The sequence below is a fragment of the Saccopteryx leptura genome, chromosome 3 (genome assembly GCF_036850995.1).
Source record: "Saccopteryx leptura isolate mSacLep1 chromosome 3, mSacLep1_pri_phased_curated, whole genome shotgun sequence".
Lineage (NCBI taxonomy): Eukaryota > Metazoa > Chordata > Mammalia > Chiroptera > Emballonuridae > Saccopteryx > Saccopteryx leptura.
In genome coordinates, this window is record NC_089505.1 from 341,014,794 (window position 1) to 341,037,491 (window position 22,698).

Genomic DNA, 22,698 nt, shown 5'->3' on the forward strand with positions numbered 1-22,698 from the left:
GGTAAAATAAACTACCATTATTGCTCTTTCACATTTTACAAATTTGAATTAATGCATAAAAAAATAATTGCTCTTATTTAATAAACAGTTGGATGATATTTCTTTGCTACAACTAAGTTTATGTAATTGTTGATAGTTACATAAAGTTTATTAGTAACTAGTCAAATCAATTTTCACACACTGCAAAGGACTGGTTAGCTGATGCACAACAATGGTGATCCTTCTCAAAACTGGAGTGCCAGAAAAAGGTAATCATTAATATACAAAGAAAGATGCATGTTGTACTGATATTTTTAATACTTTCAAATTTTTGCATAAGATGCATTATTTGCTTACACACAGATGAACATACTCCCCAAACATCTATAAATTCTTGTTTTAAAGACCTCTAAAAGCATGGGATGGCAGAATATAAAAAATGATTACTGTTTTTTTAAGTGGTTCCTTTATATGGTAACTAGATGTGTTGTACCCACTCCCAAATTGTTTAAATTACCTTTAACTCTTTTTTAATGGATGATGCATTCTGTGCCTTTGGAAATTTCTGTTGTTTTTTAATCCCTGTGCTTTGGTTCCCTTTTTTGTTTTGCTTTTATTTTGTTTTTCCTAGACAATGGAGTCAAGGAGATAGAACCTTTTGAAGGTCTGTACGTAAAGGAGGGTTTGTTTTGTGCTGACAGCCTTTTTGGGGGGCTTTGTAAGCAAAAATAAACCCAATTGCAATTGATGTCCTTCTATTATGTAGACTTTTATACATGATAAAATTATTTTGTTTTATGATTTCTGATAAAATATTTGACTTTTGCTTTACTTGGAAATTATGCCAAGGAGTTAAATGTCTTTGAACCAGTCAGGTAAGAATGCAAAGAATTTAACTTCTTTTAAATGGCAAAATAAAATTTCCATTCTTCAATTTAATTTTCTTTTTAAACAGAATTCTATATTTTGTGTAAGACTTTAACCAAAGGTATCAATTGCAGTCTGTGTTTATGTCATGGAGGATGTACACCTAGTCTAGTTATAGTTATCATATAGTTTGTTTTGTATTTATGATAATTTTTTAATGATTAAATTTGGCTTTCTAGAAGAAGTTGTTGAATTAGGTAGTGATTGTGGTTTGTACTTTCTCTATCATTTTTCATGTTGTAGCAAGACTGCTTACTTACAGTATGTCGAAGTTAAATACATGCAAATTTGTTCAATACATTATGACTCAAGAGAATATATTTAGTCATGCTGTATGTTGTGTCTTACATTTACTAGGACAATAAGAATTTCTCTGCTAATTATACAATTCTGAAATTGACTTTGTAACTTTGAAGAATTAACAGCTTTATTTATTGAATAATCTCTAGCACATAGAATAATGCCTGGCAAATTGTAGGTCCTCAAACAACATGTATTGAATGAATGCATGAAATATTTATTTAAAAACTGAAAAACTATTTCAAATAGTATATAAAGCACCACTAAAATAATCTTGTCATTCTATATATATTATATTCAAATTTATATTCTATCACCTATTTGTAACAAATTTTCAACTACACTGCAGTTGGGCAGCATTCTTTTATTGCATTGTATAACTTGGAACAAGTTTTATTTTCATTTGTAGTTGACTGATTTAGCAACTTCTATTTTGTGGTTATTTTTGTTTGCTATGTGCCATGATTTTAAACAACTCAATGCTATTGTGACTAATGGTCTTCTGAGCAGTCTGATAAAAAGATTTTAGCTTCACTTTTACTTTTATGTCCCACCTACGTATGGAATAATGCAGTTCCTGGTTTTTTCTGATTTATTTATTTCACTTCGTATAATGTTATCAAGATCCCACCATTTTGCTGTAAATGATCCGATGTCATCTAAGAGACATTGATAAGAGTGTGGTGGTTACGGGGGGGAGGGGGGAGAGGGAGAGGGAAAGGGGGAGGGGGAGGGGCACAAAGAAAACTAGATAGAAGGTGACAGAGGACAATCTGACTTTGGGTGATGGGTATGCAACATAATTGAACGACAAGATAACCTGGACTTGTTATCTTTGAATATATGTATCCTGATTTATTGATGTCGCCCCATTAAAAAAAATAAAATTATAAAAAAAAAAGAAAGAAGGAAAAAAGATTTTAGCAGGATTCTTATACTTCTCAATTATTTTCATAAGAAAGGGTTATATAATTGTAATAGTACTTTCCATAAGGATAGTTCTATAGTATGCCTGGAACTTTTGTCACTCCAAAATAGAATTCTGATGTTATTTGTAGCATATAGAGTCAGAAACATAGTTTATGTGACAATTTTTGTAAATTCAATTTTGATATTTTTATAGCAATCTATTGTAATATGAATAGCTACATTATTTATAATAATAAATATACTGGAAAACTGACATAGAACTGATACTGAAAATCAGGACAGAGGAAATTTTTAATGGGCTTCTCAACAAACATTCTATTTACCCTGTTTTCTGCCCTATAAAATCTATTAAAACCACAGATTTCCTTTAATGTCCCTAATTGTTACTTTTCCATTTTTATAACTAAGAGAGGAGAGCCAAAACCTCTCTTAACTTTTCCAGTTTGAAATGAAAGCATTTTTTGGTTTTTCTTTGTTTTGTTCTGCTTAAAAGTATGAATGATTTTAGCAGTTTTTATAAATGTTGACATGAAGACCAAATAGATACATGATTATGTAATTTTCTTTAGCTTTAAAGGAAATATATAATAGCTCTTTAGTTGTAATTTTAGTATATGTGCTGTTGAAATGAGCACTATAATATCTCTTTAGAAGTCTTCAACTTCTAACTGAAGTTAAAGGTACATTGAAAAGTACCTTTACATTGAAAAGTTAAAGTCTAAATCAAATCACGTTTGGATTATCTCTGAAGAGTTGTCAGAAGATGTAATTTAATTGCATTATTTTGGAATAAAAATAATGATGTTTATTTTCTAATCCTGTTCAACAGCTAAAAAATGAACAAGTCCTAATTTAATTCCTTTTTATTTTGGCTATGTTCTTAGCTTGTTAATTAAATTATTTTAAAAACTTATATTCTATATGTTGATCTTGATGATGGCATAGAGAACTAGAAAAAATAAGACCAATACAATGAGAGTACAACATACCAAACTAAATGTAAGGCATTATTAATATTTTTCCCCTTACTTTGATGTAGTGGCATTTTGTAAAAATAAAAGTTTATAATATCATTCTTGTTTTCTTAGAAGAAGAGGTGTATAATTTTATTTTTAAAAGGACATACCAGTTAATATCAAAGATTTTAGCATGCTTTACACATTTATCACATATTGCAAATATTTTAGACCAGAATTTCTCTTTTAAAAATCAAAGTCATTATAAAAGGCAATAATGTGATCATTTATTACAGGTATACTTACTTGCTTCTACAACATGTCAGAAACTTGTTATAAACAATGTCAGTCTTTTAATAATCACTAATATATCATAATTTGAAATTTTTTGTTTTGTTTCACCTAAGAGTAACAAACATACATATTTGGTCTTGTCATTTGTTACTTGTGCAAATACAGAAGTTCATGAAGAAACTGGGCATGTGGAAGCGCAGGGGGCAGAAAAGCAGGGCGAAGAGGTCAAGGCAGGTCTGTCTACTGTGTGTTTAAAATAAACAATTGAGCCTTTAGAAGTATGACTTTTTAATTTTAAATTTATAAGTTTACAAAAAAGAACAGATTGTTTTTCAGTACTAATTTTAAAATAAATTACCTAGTTTTTAGTGGGGAGATATTATATAAGCTATGTAGATAATGTAAGTAAATATTTAACTTACCCATTCAAACATTTTCCTAATGTTTAATCAAGCTAAAATAATAGACAGTGCTTCTAATCACAATTTACACATATTTTTTACCCCAGCTTTATATTCAATTCATTTATTTATTTAAAAAATGTGAATTGAGTACCTACTAAAATGCTATATTTTGTGTGTGTGTGTTACACTGAGTAAAGGTACACTGAAGTCCTAGCCTACTCTTTCAAGACTTTTGATTTTGTAAAGGCAAATTATGAGTTAAACATAGAGCAGGATATAAATTTCAAATTTTAATTTTAAAACTTTTAGAGACGATCATCACTTTATCTATAAAAGTTTTTCCTTGTAATAAGAACAGTTAACTATAGGTTCTTTTTCTTCATCCCGGCTCAATATTGCTTTAATATTTATTGACCATCGTAATTTCTCTCCCAAGAGTCCTACTTCTAAATGGTTATAAGGAAAACTTCACTGTGGTGTTTTAAGTCCCTATCATATGTACATATCATAATTCTTACCATTTTCTTTGTCAGAATGTTCTTGAAAGGATTTTAAAACTTATAATATTATCTAATCATCAAATATATTTATTACTTTTTTTATCCAGTTTTTACTATTTTAGTTTGAAACTGAGTAGAATCCTAATCTTATTTAAGCAGTCATTTTTTAAATTTAAATTTCTTTAAACAATGCAGTATAACTTTAGGTCTAATTTTATCATCTTTAACTCAAAATAATATTTCGTTCATTAATAGTAGAGTGTCTTTTATACCTCTTTTATTCTGACCTTTAACATTGTGTGAAAGCAAGGCCATTATGTAAGTTATGCATGAGATGTGTTTTCATGGATGTGTTTTTCAATGGTATATGTAGTTTAAGACAAAAGACATCTTAAGCTGCAGTTGCTAATTAACAGTAACTATTTCTAATGTCATACAGATGAGAAAAGTCAGAGTACTTCTGATAATGAAAACAAAGGCAAGTTTAGATGCATGTTTGTAGAAATATATAACTATCTCTGTTATTAATTTCTAGAATACTGACTACTAAAATGTCCCACATCTATCATTTTCCCAAAATGTTATAGAAATAACATTTTTGTGAACTTTAATTGAGCTGTACAGTTAATACTTTGTATTACTTATTTCTAGATATCTTATACTGGTTCATATGAATAGGGAAAGGCTTTCATTTTCACACTGTTCATAAACTACCTTCCACAGTCAAGTCATTTTTTTAGGATAATATTAGTTTGGGAACTTCAACAGTAGTAATATTGCTTTAATTTTTTTTAAACTGAACTAAGATAAAGAAGCTCATTTGTTGAATGTTTGTTGTCTATACTCTTATCAAGATTAAGGTAGTAAATTATATCAATTTTTAAATTAGCATAAAACCATAACTACGATCTTCCCAACTTTATAAAATGACACATTGTTCCTCATTTTATTTTTATTACTTTTCTTATAGGATAGAAAGGATATACCTTATTCTTGAGTTCGCTAATGTGAAGTGTCATGTTTAGTGCATGGGTTTGTTTCCCCAGTGTGTGATCATCTTTTGTGGTGTGCTTGATTTTTGTTTGGGTTGTTAATGACATTAATAATTAATCAATATTGTCTGTTTTTCAATGTTATAAAGACAATGAGGGAGAAACACCAAGCCCACCTAATAATGGGAAAAAAGGCAAGTCTAATATGAATAGTGCCTTTCTATATACTAAACACTCGGTATTGACTTATGTGATGTGCATGAATATGCTTTCTTAAATTAAATAAGCATAAATACAAGTATTAGTCCCAATATAAGTTATCCAATATTTAATGTTTCTGCTGTTTTTAAAGTATATTTCTGAATATGAAATTTGTCTTTAAAGTATCTTATTATTAAATTATGGTAAAATCCTATTTTATTTAAATTTATAGCATTAAAATGAGAAGTTTTGTTTTGCTGATCATGTTAAGGAATAAAATTCTGATTCTAATAATCATTTTACCATGGATTTAGAAACATGCAAAGTAGATTTTTTATACCCAGAAATTGTTTTAAAATTAAAATAATTTAAAAATATTTTAAAGCAGAATTTTGAAGTAGATAAGAAAATGAACTTTGAGTTCAACAGCATTAAACAAATATTTATAACATTTGTAGATTTTTCACAGTTCTATATACATGAATTAATGTATTGTGTAGGTGAGTGAAAAAGATGATTGATTTTAATATATACTTAGAATTAATTTTTTTATAACTATTGATGGCTTAAATCTGTAGGACTATATATGTTTTATAGTGATTGATAAAGAAATATAGCTACACATATTGATTTAGAATGTCAGCATTTAAAATTTTTATAGTAAATATTTTTGGTAAATAAATTCAATAAAAAATAAAAAAAATTGAAAATTAATAAAAAAATAAAATTGTTACATAAAAAAAATCATCATTCTAAAACTTCTTTATATTAACAGTTTGCCCTTGTTTTAGGCCAAATCAAGAAATAAATAGCTTTGTGCTTCAGTAATGTAGCTGAAATATCTTTCACTCTTGAATATATTTTTTTCTTGTTTTTATCTTTTATATATAATGCTTATAAAATTACATGTAAGATCTGATTAACAATAAAATAATTTCATAATTCTGATTGTGGAGTGTTAATTATTCATTAATACTCCTCTATGTATAAAAACCTTAAAACTAGCTAAGATATTATAAAAAGACAAAAATAATGTAACAAAACAAATAAAATTAAATCAAGTATTATAAAATATGAATATTCTCTATAAAACAAAAATATTTAATGAGCTCTCAATGTGTGTTTACATATTTGTCTTTTTTTCTTTCTTTCTTTCTTTTTTTTTTTTTTTTTGTATTTTTCTGAAGTCAGAAACTGGGAGGCAGAGAGATAGACTCCCACATATGCCTGACCGGGATCCACCCGGCACGCCCACCAGGGGGCTATGCTTGGCTCCTCTGGGGTGTTGCTCCATGGCAATCAGAGCCATTCTAGCACCTGAGGCAGAGGCCATGGAGCCATTGTCAGCGCCCGGGCCAACTTTGCTCCAGTGGAGCCTTGTCTGTGGGAGGGGAAGAGATAGAGAAAAAGGAGAGGGGGAGGTGTGAAGAAGCAGATGCTCACTTCTCCTTTGTGCCCTGGTCGGGAATCTAACCCAGGACTTCCACACACTGGGCTGACGCTCTACCGCTGAGCCAACTGGCCAGGGCCATACATATTTGTCATTTTTATCTGTTTCTTGACCTCTGTGATATTGCTTAGAATGTTCATATGTACTTACATATGTGTCAGTGGTCTAAAAGAGCAAATGTATATTAAATGTTCAGTCAATTATTAGGGTGCAAAACTCTTGAAAACATTTAATGACATTTTATAAATATAAAATGCATTTAAACATATCAATCTACTATCTGCTTCAAATGAAGTCACTAAGTTAATGATTTTATCTGATGAGTACAACAAAAGAAAGTACTTGCAGCAGGAGAGAATATTCAGGAGTGTGAAATGATCACTAGATTTAGAAAGGAGGAAGTCATCGCGTTAACCTGAACTAAGAACAATTTTGGTGGAGTCAGATGATGTAAAAGGCCGATTAGAGTGGATTTGAAGGACGAGGAGAGAAATGGAGACAGTGAGTTTAAACACCTTTGAAAGTTAGGCTGTAAGAGGAAGAACAGAAATAAAAATCTAGATTTGAGGTGGAAGGTCAGGGGAACAGAATATGTGAAGGAAACTATATTGTGTCTTGCTCTTCTAAATTCAGATCTGCCAGTTTACTATGTTGAGCCATGTAGACCTGAGCCATCAGTCTGTGATTTACCAAGATATCATATGTGTTCTGTGGCTTAACTACTAGATTTAGGATCAAGACTTTCAGATTTGGAAGAAACCTTATGAATATTTTAATAAAACTGCTTTTCTTTACTGATAAGGAATAGAATTTTAGAGGATAATCAACTTCCTCTGATCCACATAGTAGCAGATCTCTAGTCTTGACTCCCAATCTCATGCGTTTATGTCATGCATTTATATATCATGCCTCTTCAAATTTTAGATATTCGCTAATGGTGTTAGTTCATTTCAACTATTATCTGCTATTTTCATTGTATTGTACTGGATAATAATTGAAGATGATATTATGAATAAGATATATTCCCTGCTTTGGGAGAGTTCCCAAGAAAAAAACAACAATAAAACTATATTGATAAGTAAAACATAGCTGATAAAATTATTTTAAAACATGACACTTATATAAAATGTTTTAACATTGTGATATATATTCAGACCCAACATTATAAAGAGCAGGTAAGTTTTGAGGGGAGTCTGGGTACATGTTCAGCCCCAAATATTTCTCCCTCTACTTGCTATAATATATACTTTATATTTTGCTATTCTCTAGTAGCTTACTTTAATAGTATAAAGTTTGAAACTTTCCAGGGAACTAAAATGTAAATATTTCTGAGGGAATTGACCTGAGCTGTTATCACATACACCTTTAAAGAAAATTCAAGTCAGAGCTTGTGAGTGGAGAAAGTTAGATGGAGGGAGAGGTATGCTAAAACTGTGATAGAACAGTAGGTACCTTGGAGGGTTGAAAGGCAGACTCTGCCCTGAATTAGCCCCAAGTTTACTGTAAATAACATTACTTGCTGTGTAGATATGCTAATAAGTTTACTTTTTCAAGTAACCTGGTGTACTTAAATTGCTTAGAACAATACTCGTAACATAATAAGTACTATATAAATGTTAGCTATTATTACTATTATTTCTCTGTGATGTCTTTCCATAATTTTGTATTTTCAGCACATAGTCTGAAAAGTTTTGATTTAACATGAGATTAGACCTGATTATGATCATCATCCTGAACCAGTTATTCAATATAAATTGTTTAGTAATTTTTAGGAAATTAGTACTCTTGATCAAATAGCTTTCATAAAAAATAATAACTAGGGGAAATAAATTGAATTGGATGACAATATAAGATATTGTATAATGTGTTAATACACTTGTACTTATTTCAGTACATGTATAAAAATCAATATGAAAATATTTAGAGTACTTTTCTTTAAATCAGAGAACTGTTTATATCAGCAATTTTCAACCAGTGTGCCACAACAATTTTTAAAACATGCAGTACCTGACTTTTTAGTCTTTTCCCTTAGATTTTAAAATTAAAAAATGACAACAGCCAATAAAACCATACCCATCCGTTGTGAATGAATCAAAATTACACCTATTGTTTTGGTCAGATTAGCAAGAAATATATTTTTTGGTGTGCCACAGAATTTTAGTAATTAGTTTATGTGTGCTGTGAGACGAAAAAGATCGTAAATTGTTGGTTTAAATAATTAGGACTTTTCAAGTTTCATAGCACCTAGAGCAATACATTGGAAGTCAGTGCTTGGGGCAAGAGCTCAGGTCTACTAAGTTTATGGCCTTTGGCAAGGCTTTTCATTTCTGTGGACCTCAGTTTCCTCTTCTGTAAGTAAAGTATTTCATAAGGATTTTAACACTTCTAAAAGTGTTAAATATGTGGCTGATAATGTCTATGATCTCAAATCGTTTTGTTTCTAACTTATTGTTTGGTTTAGAAACTTAACAAATACAACCTCCTAATTTCTGTTCATGAGTCAACACTGTTGAGATTATAGACTAAATCCTACGATACTGCCTATTACAAAGTTACGTCCCTAATGATATATAATGAGACTAAAGGAAAAATATTTCCTTTCTTTAAGCCTAAGTGTGTGGCTATGAACATTATTTCAAATATAGCTGACCTATAAATAAGAAAGAGAGGAAGAGAGGAAGGAAGGAAGGGTGGAAGAAGAGGGAGAAAAAAACAGGTTACAAAGAAACCAAAAGTACAGAAGTAATTTTGACAGTCTTTATAATGGGTGTTTGCTTCTTTAGGCATTCTAGGAGTTGGATACAGTTAAGGGTATAGAATATGTACTAGCTTTGTTTTGCTGCTGCTTCCGTATTAACGTGGATGCTCCTAGAGTGAGGAGAGCACCAGTACCCATGTCTTAATTTCCAAATTTGAATATCTTGATAAGAATGGATTTTATAGTGGCATTGGTGGATGTTTCTTAAATACAGAATCCCCTAACAACTTAGATGAATGACCATTTGACCAAAATAAATCTAGACAAGATTCAGAGATCCTTTAAAATAGCAAGGGATTTATCGTATGTTTTTGAGCCTGACAAGCATTTAGTGACATCTGTATTATGGAAGAGTAACTTGATGCCAGTGAGCAAGAAGGACTTGAAAGAGAGGAGACTGAGGGCATGTGATCGTTGGGTATTTCAGTAGTTCAACAAATGAGGGCCTGAGCTAAAGCAGACTTAATAAAGAGGAATAAAGACATTTAAAATTTTCAGTCTCCATTCAAATCCAAAAGCCTGAGAAAATCGGTTGTAGAAGTTAAGTTCTTGTTAAACAAATAGTTTCTAATTTCTTTGCCTAACCTTTCCTTTCTTTCCTGGAGTCCATTCCTTCTGATTTTACCTTTTCCCCCCTTTTGCTCATTTTATTTCTTCTTTACTTCAAAGCCTTAATTGATTGTTTTAGGGGAAAAAAATGTCCTTCCTCCTTCCTTTCTGCAAGCTTTAGCCATTGTTCAAGCCATATCATTGTTAACTTGCTAAATACAATTGTAAACTATTTTCTGTTTGTTGTTGAAAATAACAGAGACTGAAGAAGGTGATATGGTACTAGACAAAGTACACAGGTTTTAGAATCTTAGCTCAGAGCTTGCCTTTACTATGTACCAACTGTGTGACTTTAGGCTCTTAATCCAAGTTAGTTCATCTGTGAAACTGTTTGTAAACTAGGATGGCCATTCAGTCCTTACCCTGATTAATCAGCTCTCTGTATTCTTCCCTGTAGAAACCAGGGTCAAATATTATGCCGTATGTAAAAACACATTGAAACATATAGTGTTATACAAATATAATCTTGCTAATACAAGAATTTTGTACTTTTTAAATCATAGTGTTGGCTACATGGTGTAATGACTAGCTAGAATATAGTTATTTTGTAGAAATGTGGGTTTTAAAATGTTGCTTAAAAAGCTCACCTCAAACTTAAGTCTTAATGAGTAAAATTATTCTTTAAATTATCTAGTATGTATTAAATTCAACCTTTAAGTTTTTCCATTTACAAATCAAATTTACAACTGAACATTTAGTACATGCATTTTAAAAATACTCTCTAAAAATATGTGTTAAAAATGATTATCCCCCAGAACAAATGTTTTTCTGTACTTGAATGGATTCATTGTTTGCACCTGGGGCGGGGGGGAACTAAATATATATAAATAATATTTTTTTTTTTCCAAAACAATTTACCAATCAAATTGCATTTTACATCTCTGATTTTTACTTTTTCTCCTCTGGTAATAAATACACAAGTCTCATGAACTAACACTTTATACTTAAATTTTAATTTAATATCTTTATTATTTAATATTAAGAAGACTTTCATTTTTTAAATTACCACAATAGTTATTTAATAGAAAAAACTGTCCTGCCTGACCAGGCATTGGTGCAGTAGATAGAGCATAGGACTAGGACGCAGAAGACCCAGGTTTGAAACCCTGAGGTCACCGACTTTTGCGTGGGTTTATCTGGTTTGAGCACAGCTCACCATCTTGAGCCTAAGGTTGCTGACTTGAGCAAGGGGTCACTCAGTCTGCTGTAGCTCCCCAGTCAAGGAACATTTGAGAAAACAACCAATGAACTACTAAGGTGCCTCAGTGAAGAATTGATGCTTCTCATCTCCCTTCTTGTCTGTCCCTATCTGTCCCTCTTTCTGTCTCTCTCTATTTCTAGCACACACAAAAAAAATTTTTCTTAAGCTGTTGCATACTCAGTGATGTTTTTGCTCTTTTTGTCTAATGTAACTAAAGCAATTTGTAAACATTTGAACATTTTTCTGATGTAATACTAGGTTGCTTTTAATTACTTTAAATGTTTCATTTTAATTATATGACCTATAAATTCAGAGAGGAATAAATATGGGTAGATCTTGACATTGTTTTTAGGGTGATAAATGAATGAATGATTCAGTAGTCAGTTCAGTTCTGTTCTTTTTATTACTTTAATTCTGTTTTAAAATAGGTACTTGGGTATTGATATACCCACATTTAGAATGTCTGGGAAATTTTCTAAATTCTAAGTGTCTTAATCTCATCATCTGTGGTATAGGTCTTTTTCCATAAAATCTGACTGTAATCATAAGAAACAAGAGCAACTTTCTATAGTCAGGGCAGAAATAACCTTAGAAATTTTCAAGGTCAAATTTATCATTTAAGATATAACAGAGTAGAGGCCAGAAAGGCTATGCAATTTGCCCAAGGCATGCACCTAGTTAAAATCAGAAATATTGCTGAAATTCACCATTTCTGACTGAGGCCAGTAATATATCAATTACTTCTTTTTATCAATCATAGACAACCTTCGTCTTGGTCTTCTTTCTTTGTTGTATTGGCTGGTATTTATAAATTTATGGCTATGGGATGTTTTTGTCACTTGCATATAATATTTTTTATTAAGAATTAATAATTTCACTGTCACCACAAGACAAGTGACTCTATGAAGAATTTATCTTCAAATAAATTGTCAATTCAAGGAACAGGTTTAAAAATTGAAAATGTTATGTGTTAAGAAATTTTTCTTCACACTTCAGAAGATGCTTTCTACCAACTCACAGATGGGCTGAATTATTTCAAAACAAGCCATTTCTACTTCTACACACTCAATATTTTTTATTTATTTTTAAATTGGATTTATTGGGTTGACATTGGTTAATCTTATTTCAACAGGTAGTATGCCTTCTATTTTTAGAATATCACAAACTATCTCCTGATGAAAGGTGAAAAAGCTTTTCAAAATGACAACTCTGTGATGCTTATAAAATCTTTTGGGTTGTTTTGTTTATTTTGGTAGGTAAAACAAAAGTGAAAGTCATTCAAAATTTGAAAATATTTTATTACTAATGAGCTTATTATTTTCCCTAATATGAGAAAATTAGGGATTTTTGTTGTTGTTACTACAGATTATCTGTGATTAAGGAACAGGCAATTCCTTTGTTATTATAACTAAAAAAGGCTACTAGAGTCTTGATTTATCAGACAATTTGTATATTCTTTAAAGGTTTTATGGTTTCTATGTCCACTAGCAGTTGATTAAAATATAGCATTTTTGTCCAGATTGGTTACCATCTGGGAATCCTTTTTTTTTTTTTTTTCATCTTTATCAGATTACTTACTAATTAGAAAATTAATGTGTCAGCTACACCCCCAGGTGTAACTTCCAAAGCAAGAAGTTTACTTGGAGTAGCTGATTGATGTTGGACCAGTGTAGTGTCTTATTCTTAATAGAATTTATTTAAAGTCTAGGAAAGGGGAAACCTTATACTGTATTTGCCACAGTCAATGTTAGCAGTACATGTGTAAGTAATTAAAAATGATAGTATATACCAGAGGTGAAATATATTATAGATGTGACCAAACATGTTATACACTTGCCTATCTTTTTTATTCATTTCTAAACTGCACTCTAAGTCAACTAGATAGTGACTAAGCTGGGTGATGTAAGTTTCTACTCTCCACACTCTTGGGGGCCCACTGAGCCTTTGGATATCAAATTGGTGCATGCTGCTTCCAGTCACCCTAATTTCTGTATCTTCTAGTTTAATAAGTATGGTGGTGGGATTAGTTAGGTTTTAATAAAAAGGTTTTTTTTTACTTAAAAAAATAATACTGTATCCCTAATCCACTTATATTTGATGTTGCAATATAGTATATTTTTCCATATTGACAATGATTTCATCTTCCTAATTATGTTTTTTAGCTTAACATATTAAAATGTTAGCATTTCACTATTTATGGTCAAAGGAGGAGGGTAAAGTAGCAGGGATTAAAATGTGCATAGATAGTAACTACTTGCCGAAGAATATAGCTTTAGAAACATGAGAAAAAAAGATAGACAAATGTATACTTAAATGTTTATGAATACTACTATGTGGATAAGATTAAATGGTGACCAGTGAATCTTGTGATACATGATCTACGAGACCCTATATGATCTGTAAATGTTTATGAATACTACTACTATGTGGATAAGATTAAATGGTGACCAGTGAATCTTGTGATACATGATCTATGAGACCCTATATGATCTGTACTCCTTATTCTTCCCATTTCACTGCCTTTTCTTCATCTTCTACCACCTTCTTTGTTCATTCTGCATTAGCCATGGAGACCTACCAATTAAATCCATGATGCTTTCTTAGAACATTTCTGACATGCTCCCACCTCAAGATATTTGCAAGTGCTGTTCTGCCTATACTGCCCTCTCCCCCAATAAATATACAGCTAACTTCCTTACTTCCCTAAGTTCCTTACTCAAAATTATCCTCCTTAGAGGGGGTTTCCATGACTACCCTGTTCAGACTTTTATCACACCCTGAATATTTTATTCCTTCTTATGTACTTCCTATTTGTCCTCTTAACACTTAATATCTAAGCCACAAAATATTTTACTCATTTATTTTGTTTATAATCTGTTTCTTCTACTACAATATAACTTTATGAGAACATGGATTTTTGTCTTTTTTGTTTGTTGTTATATCCCCAGTACCTAGATATGCCTGGATTATTATAGGTGCTGACTATATATTGTTGAATGAATGAATATTATGCCACACTACAAATAATTCTAAATAATCTTAAATAAACCAGGTAACTCATATTCAGCGATATACCAAACTGTTACTAAATTTTATTGAATCATATACTATAGCATATCATTTTTGGCTGTTTAATGTAAGTACTAAATGTGGTAGTAAAAAAAAATACTCATTTTATCATATATTAAATTCAAATTTCTCTTGATATGTATAAAGTGTATGCATTTTAATTTTATATATATATTTCATTTCACCACAGAAAAAAACATTTAGCTGAATGTTCATTTCTAAAACAAATTAATATTATTAATATAAACTAAGAAAAAACTAATTTGTCAAATCAGTTTAACTATTATTTTCTTCATCTTTGCCCATTAATTTTATTAGAAATGTATATTAGTGCTTTGAATTTTTGAAATATATTTTTAAAAATTCAAATGTCACACCTGTGTATTTAAACCATTAATTTCATATCACTGAAATTTTATGGGAGAATTTAGAGGAAATATCTTTTAAAAACAAGATCTCTGAAGTATTTTTAGCTTCTCATTATGAACATGAATGTTTCTGACAAGCTCTGGTTATTTTTTTTTTATTATTTGTACTAGAAGTTACATGGGAAGACCAACAGAAAAAGGTGAATGGTACAATAATTGATGACATACCATTGCCGAAAAAGAAACACCAGTCTGAGCCAGGTTTGTCAGGGTTTGGAAAACCACTGAAAGCATGAGAGAATAGCATTGCATTTCATGCTTTTAAATACGTGTGTGCTTGTACCTCACTTTTCTCATTTTGGTGTGAACTTTATAGTTTGTAGAGCCAATTTAGATTAGAGTGGTAAACACTTTATTTCAAGATTTCTTTAGAAAAAAAGACCAATTATTTTATTATTAAGAATACTTATTTAGAGAAAAAATTGACAAATATAAGCACAAATGATCATTTATACATTTGATCTTTTGAATCATAAGTACCTAAATTAAGAAAGAGACTGTTGCTTTTCTGAAAAGTTCTATAGTAAGCTCAATATATTATTTAAATTGTGTTTGTAAGCCAGTCCTTATCTCTCATTGCAAATGCTATTGAGGTATATAGCCCACATTGGTAATGATTCATTTACAACTTCTGAAGCTAAAAATATTGCCAACAATAAGGAATATTAGTATAATAGAATAATATGTAAATTAAATAAAGAGTCGCTTCAAACCATTAATTCTACTTTTAGAGAGAGATGATTAGTTGAAGATAACTTGAACCAAGAGTAAAAGGAAGAGAATCAAAGTGCAAAGATAATCAAATGAATTCTCAGTATTAATTAGTAATAGAAGGAGAAAGAGTACATTAAAAATTTTATTCAAATTTTAGACTACAAGTGGTTTTTTTATAAAATCATTAAAATGATTGTGTATTTATAGTAACAGTGTTAATGTATTTTATGTGGTAACTCATTTTCTGTTTGATCTTTAAAACCTATATTTTAAAATCTGTCAATGTATAATAGCTTATTATTCGATATTATATTGCTCTCCTGTTGTATGCCAGGCATTGTCGTTGGCACTGAGCTATTGGGGTAGACAAGATAGATCCAGCAATTATCCTCGTACAGTTTACATTCTGCAAAAATGCGTAATTAAAAAGATCATACTAATGATTAAGGTATTGTAACTGTGATAGAGCTATTAAGGAGACTAGGGTGCTTTGACAAAAGTAGTACATTATATAAGTCTGGAAAGCGAGGAAAACTGCCACAGTGCAAATGACTTAATCTGTGAATTCTCTTGGAGTAAAATAGTTACATACTGAAAATTTAATAAAATAAATTAGATTTTGATTTGAGAATTTAAATATATTCATAAAATTATAAGAAAATATCTTATTTTTTTTAAATCTTTAATTAAAAATCACTTTGTTCATTTGGAAAAAAGCAGCATATTATTATATATTATGCATAAGTATGTTTGAGGTGATTTAAAAAATAAAGTATATATAATGTGATTTATATAACAAATAATATTACTATAAAAATCTCTTCTCTCTGTATTGTGCAATGGGACTATCCCTGGTCCTGAACTCTTATCTATTTATCCTGTTTGCCCTCATGTCTGATTACATGATTATGTTTGTGGCCATATAGATCTATGTAAATAGGTTATATTGTGTATTAAAATCATGAAAAAATGCAGTGTTTATCTAAAACATTTTTAAATCTTACAAAAACTTAAAGATCTTTACATAAAGTTAATTTCTGTATTCTTATATAGAGCATATATATTTTTTATTACTTAAGCCCTCTAACTGAATATAAAGTATGTGTGCAACAGAAGAAAATTAATGTAATTAGGCTACCTTAATGTTATGGTTTAAAATTTTATAGATTTTTCTCTTTTGGCAATTGTGCATTTTCCTATAGACTAGGAAATTCCTGGATATTCAAACCCTTAATATCATGAGTAAGTATGTAATACATTAAGGCTGTAAATGCCATGTTAACTTTCAGTTTTCCATAAATATTTTATTTCTAAAATAAAGGTAGGTTATGAAGAGAATATTCTTAATTACTAAAACTTTGGAGTGATGAAATGGGAGGAAAATAGTGGGACATCAAGTAGGGCTAATTACATTTCAGTAACATTTATGAGCTTGGGCTTTACAGAGATATGTTTGGAGGCATTATTTAATTTATATTTAAGTATGTCTATGATATTGAAAATCTATTAATTGTAGTCAGTGTTTCAAACAATTTTTATTCAGTGCAACCTAACAGATTCTCTTTCCTTAATTGTCAAAGAGTTTCCACTAGAAGTCTATTATAGTGAACCTGTGGTATTAGAAAAAGTCTGGAAGTACTTAACCCAGACATGAGGTGCAAAGTTGGCTATATATCAGTAGCATATATATTTACATTTTTCTATTGCTGTTATGAAAATATATGCAAGAGTAATATCTGGGAATGCTGCCATTTTAAGGCTTATACTAGCAGTAAAAAAATTAAATTAAATCATCTGTAATTTTTGTTTTAAATAGAACACAATAGAACAGAAAGGGTAAGCGGCATTATATAGACTTGAAAAATGAGTTAATTAATATTTTTATGAACTTTAAGTAGTATGGTCTAGTATCTGCTTATTTTGCAAAAAAAAAAAATCTTACATATCTGAACTAGGCTATCCTAAGAAAATAATCACTAAAAGAGGACTTACTTTTAGTATTGCTAACTGGATTGACAGTAGGATAGATGAAGATCTCTGGGAAAAAGAATGGTATTTATCAGATTAATATCTTTGGTGTGAGCTTAAAATACAGGTTTACTTAAAATCAAGTGATTTTAAAATCCAGGTTTTATAGATAATGTTTAGCGTGAACCAGTAAATGTCTTCCTGATGTGGAATGTGGATTAAATTTAGTTTAGGCCATAAATTAACAATACATTCTTAATGCAAATCAGTGATATATGCACATGGCAAATTTGGTGTTTATTTTTTTCAATGAGCAATCTAATTCTAAACTAGAATACTGTAGTCTATAATAATGCATTGTTATTAAACATAAAAAACATGTTTAATCTATTGAATTTTTATTATAATTTTCACTTAGAGTTTACCTGTTCTTATAGTAAATGAAAATACTTCTGAGAAAAAAACATATTTGTACATAAAATATTTTATTTCATATTCTTCTTAAACTCATCCTACAAAAAAGTCTGGTAGGAAAGCTAACTTCAGTTAGACTGAATGAATGTTTTAGAACTGATAGTTTCTCAGTTCTTCTAAAACAAGAAACTCTTGGAACTAAATTGTTCAGAATCTACTTTGAGATATAATTTAAATGATTTCTAATGTTTGATGATTAATGATTAATTGCTTCTATTTATGAAAGGATTATCCTCCTTGCTTTGTTGTTATCTAAGTGTAAATTATGCTATATTTAGGAAATTCTTGGATTGATATAGCTACTACCCTTAGTGTAGTTACCCTGAAGCCATGACAATGCTACATATCTTGCTCTTATCTGCAAAATGTGTTTCTCTGGAAAACTGAGGGCAGTGAAACACTGCTGAATTACTTACTATGCGATTGTATGTTTTTTTTGAAATTGAAAATATTCAAAGTAATGAGTTATGATCTACTACTTACTATAACATCTTGTGTGCAGAAGCCCCTAGATTTAACATTATATGACTTACACTATATCAATCTTTTTTATTATTATGATTCAATGGGAAGAGGGAAGGCAGAGACAGACTCTCCCCCATTCACCCAGACTGGGATCAACCAGGCAAGCCCAATAAGTGGCGATACTCTGCCCATCTGGGGCATTGGGCATTGGTCCGTTGCTCAGCAACTGAGATCGTTTTAATTCCTGAGGTAGAGGCCATGGAGCCATCCTCAGTGCCCTGGGCCAACTCACTCCAATTGAGCCATGGCTGTGGAGGGGAAAAGAGAGAGGGGGAGAGAGAAACAAGAGGGACAGGGGTGGAGAAGCAGGCGCTTCTCCTGTGTGCCCTGATTGGGAATCAAACCAGAACATCCACATACCAGGCCAGCACTCTACCAATGAGCAAACTGTCCAGGACCTAGTGAGCTTTTATTAATTACTATATTATACGTATAGTATAGACTATACTATAGAGGTTAGTTACTACCGGTACTTTAATTTTTTTCAACGAGGACTTTCTTTACGGATCTGTAACTGTAGTGAAGATAAAGACTTTTTTACTAGTTCTACCTTTGAAGTTATGTTTTATAAAATTTAACTAAAGAAAAAGTAAATATTCAAAGATGTACGTATTTTATTAGTGAATTTTATTTTTTTATTTTTTTTTCTTGAGTATTTTGATGTAATTGTTGCCCAGTTTGAAATGTTTTAAAAGTAAAAACAATTTACTACAGTTTCAATCTGTATTCTAAACTAGTCTTCTAATTAGGTGCAATCTAAACCTTTTAGCTTGGAAAAAAAGAATTAAGGTTGCTCCTGATCAATATGAGCAGGTTGGTCATTTCTAATTATTTCTGGATTGTTGTAAAATTAATGTCTTTTACTTTAAATAGAAAAAAAGTGATGTAATACCAAGTAAGTATTTTATACAACACCAATTAACTAATGGAATTTTATAAAGTTGATTTAGTTTTTTCTGAACATGCAGATAAGTTTTTTAGACCAAAATTTTATACTTTAGTGACAGTTTTTTAAATAATAAATTGTATACTATAGTTTGAAAATCAATTATTTTAAACTTTCTCAAACATACTCTTTTCGTCTGTGTTTAAAATTTCATTACATATCAGACTTCAAGGATAGAATCAAGAAAAACAAGAAAGAACATCTAGGAATAAGAAAGAAGACATTTAAAAGAAACTTTTTTAGTGAGCTTTAAAAATAGAAAAATGTTTTGAAGTATTGTTCCTTGCTTATTTTAATAGATAAAATTATTGTAAATATTCAATAATTTTATGTGCTGACAAATTATGGGAAGTTATAATTAGTTTTAAAAATAAATTCAAATACTTGGATTGATACGTCTTTCAACTTTTTGTCACAGTAAAGAAGTTTTTGTTTGAAATCAGTAAACTTGGTAAAAATTTGTTTTTATATTCTAAGTCTATCCTGATCTTTGTATTATTGAATTTCTCCTACTAAGTAGATGCTTATTTAGGGTTCATTTTGAAAGGTTTCTTTCCTGCCTCCACGTAAATATTCTAAGACTTCTGTGACCTTTAAAAAGCCTTCATAATATGATCAGCTTTTAATTTTATGAAAGTTCTAATATGTGCTTAGAGTCAGGAGGATTCTCTTTCATTGTCAGGAATCTTTTAAACAAATTGTTTCTCCTGTTCTAAATGTTGGTAAATGGAAACATTAGCCAATCAACAAAGTTTCAAATAGTATCATACACCCTTGTTAAAAACTGTATTTGTGCCCCTTGTATGTGACTTTTTAAATTAAATTGATTACTGACTATTGTTTTTCTTTGAATTGATATTTTCAGTTGAAATATAATAGTTAATATGTTATATTGGCAAGGGAAAAATTTTGGTTCACATAAAATTTTACATAAAATCTATTATGTTATTCTCATGAACTAACCAAATAATTATAGAAATGATTATTTTATGTATCAGTTTATCTTCAGTAGATTATTTCTATTTTAAGGACTAGTACAGACAACTTTTATATGCATAAATATGTTATACTACTTTACTTCTTTAAAAGCCAATTTTTTCATAACTTACACCTTGATGATACCTTTAATTTAATACTATTTGTTCAAAAATAACTTACTATAAGTAATGAAATACTGCTTGAATTATTTATTATGTTCATATAATCTGTTTCAATATTTTATATGAAAATATTTTATTTCTTTTTTATATTTTATTTGGTAGAATAAACAAAAAAAATACTGTGCATTTTCTTTACAAAGTCTTTATAATTCCTAAGTCTAAAACTAAGATCCAGCCATAGTTGTGACAGTAATTGACACCTAAGACAGGATATACTTTTACTATTCTTAATCACTCTAATAAGTTATTGGGTAAATAAACCATTAAAGTGCCTTTAATAGCACTGAAAAGTAGAATGAATGTGGCAAAGTGATGATTAAAGGAAAAATAGGGTGATAGGAAGAGTGGAGGGGGTACTTTTAGCTTCTTAATTCTGTGATTCATTATAGTAATTTATGTGAAATAAGCCTTTACATTTTATTTATATTACCATTTAAATAAAATATGGCTCTTTAAATGATATTAGTTAATTTTTTTTTTTAAAAAAAAAGCTGTTTTAATACTTCTAATAAAATACTGCAACCACAGAAAGACAAAAAATATTTTAATATTTTTGGTATAACTAAGTTATATGTTGGGATTTTATGATTTAAATGAATGTTTTATTTGCTAATTAAAGTTCAATTATTTTGTATAAAATTAGTTAAGATTTATTAATGGATTATATTCACATAAATGATAAAAATGATTTAATAGGCACTTTCTGTTGGTAGTGAGATCATTGCCAAGTATTTCACACTAATATTTTTATATAACAAAAATTTTTTATAATTTTAAAAAATATTAAAGTATTGATGCTAAGTGTTACCATATTCCTCACAAGAGTAAATGCACTGGTGAATTTACTTGCACACTTTAGCATGTACCTTTTTTAAAAAATATTCTAATTAAATACTATATAATAAAATGTCAAATTCAGGTATCACCGGGAGAGATTTTTTGTTTTTTCCTTGGTTGACTTTTTATTTCACATGTTTTTATTGGGTCATCTAGCATCTAGTAGAAAGAAAATTGACCTGGTAATCAGGAGACCTCTGTTCTATTTCTGGTTCTGCCACTGAACTTGTTTTGTGACCTTGGGTAAGTCACTTGAACTCTATGTGTCTCATTTACTCTCTATAATAAATTAATGAATAGGTTGAAAGAATTTTGAATGTTTTGAATTTGTATAATATGGAAAATATTGCTGCTGCAGTGCCGTTATAAAATAATCCAAGGTACAGGAAAATACTAGGTAGGGAAAGAAACTTCATTTATTTGTTGTTTTATGTTTTCTGGGGAAAAAAAAGTTTCCTTAGAGATGGAATATGTTTAAGTAGTTATTTTATCCAATTTATAATATTTTTTTAACATGTGAGCAAACTATTTTAGCAGTATGATAAATATGTCTGCAGGGAAATTTTGCATAGAAGAAATAATGCAAAATATGATACAATTCAGCTAACCTATGATGTCAACTAAATATATAGAAATAGGTATAGAAATATATCTACATATAGATATATATCTTGTGGTTTTTCTATCTTTTCTTTGAGAATGGGTGGACTGGGGATTGAAAAGAAAATATGGCATATATCATATTAATGCTTGAGTACCTTTCAGGAGGACAGTACTTTTCTAGTAGTTAATCCTATGAGCAGAGTTTAGGTTGTACTATAATTATGGGATTTAGTGTCTAATTTTGATAGATCAAAGATATGCTTGTATAATAATCAAAATTACATTGTTAAGTTTCAAAATGTATCCTCCTTTTACAGTTCTCCATAATTCATACTAATATTTCTTTTTTCTAAGAAAAAAAAATTGTCCATACTTATCCTATTTTTTTCTTAGTAGAAAGTTCTCATTTTCTCACTATTCAAAGAAAATAGATTTATTTCTTATAGGAAAGAATGCTCTCAAAAGTTTTAATT

General features: G+C 29.7%; 1 protein-coding gene across 49 annotated transcripts in view; it reads left to right on the forward strand.

Moving 5' to 3' along the window:
- The window catches only part of RIMS2 (regulating synaptic membrane exocytosis 2), a 644,704-nt gene that overhangs the window by 429,320 nt on the left and 192,686 nt on the right, over window positions 1-22,698 (forward strand). For 20 of the 49 annotated variants that reach the window (XM_066379295.1, XM_066379287.1, XM_066379300.1 and 17 more), the window contains one exon: window positions 611-643. The exons of the other annotated variants lie outside the window; for them this stretch is intronic. In XM_066379295.1, coding sequence (XP_066235392.1) covers window positions 611-643 — 33 coding nt within the window. The remainder of the gene's footprint in view (window positions 1-610; window positions 644-22,698) is intronic. 49 annotated transcript variants of the gene reach the window in all.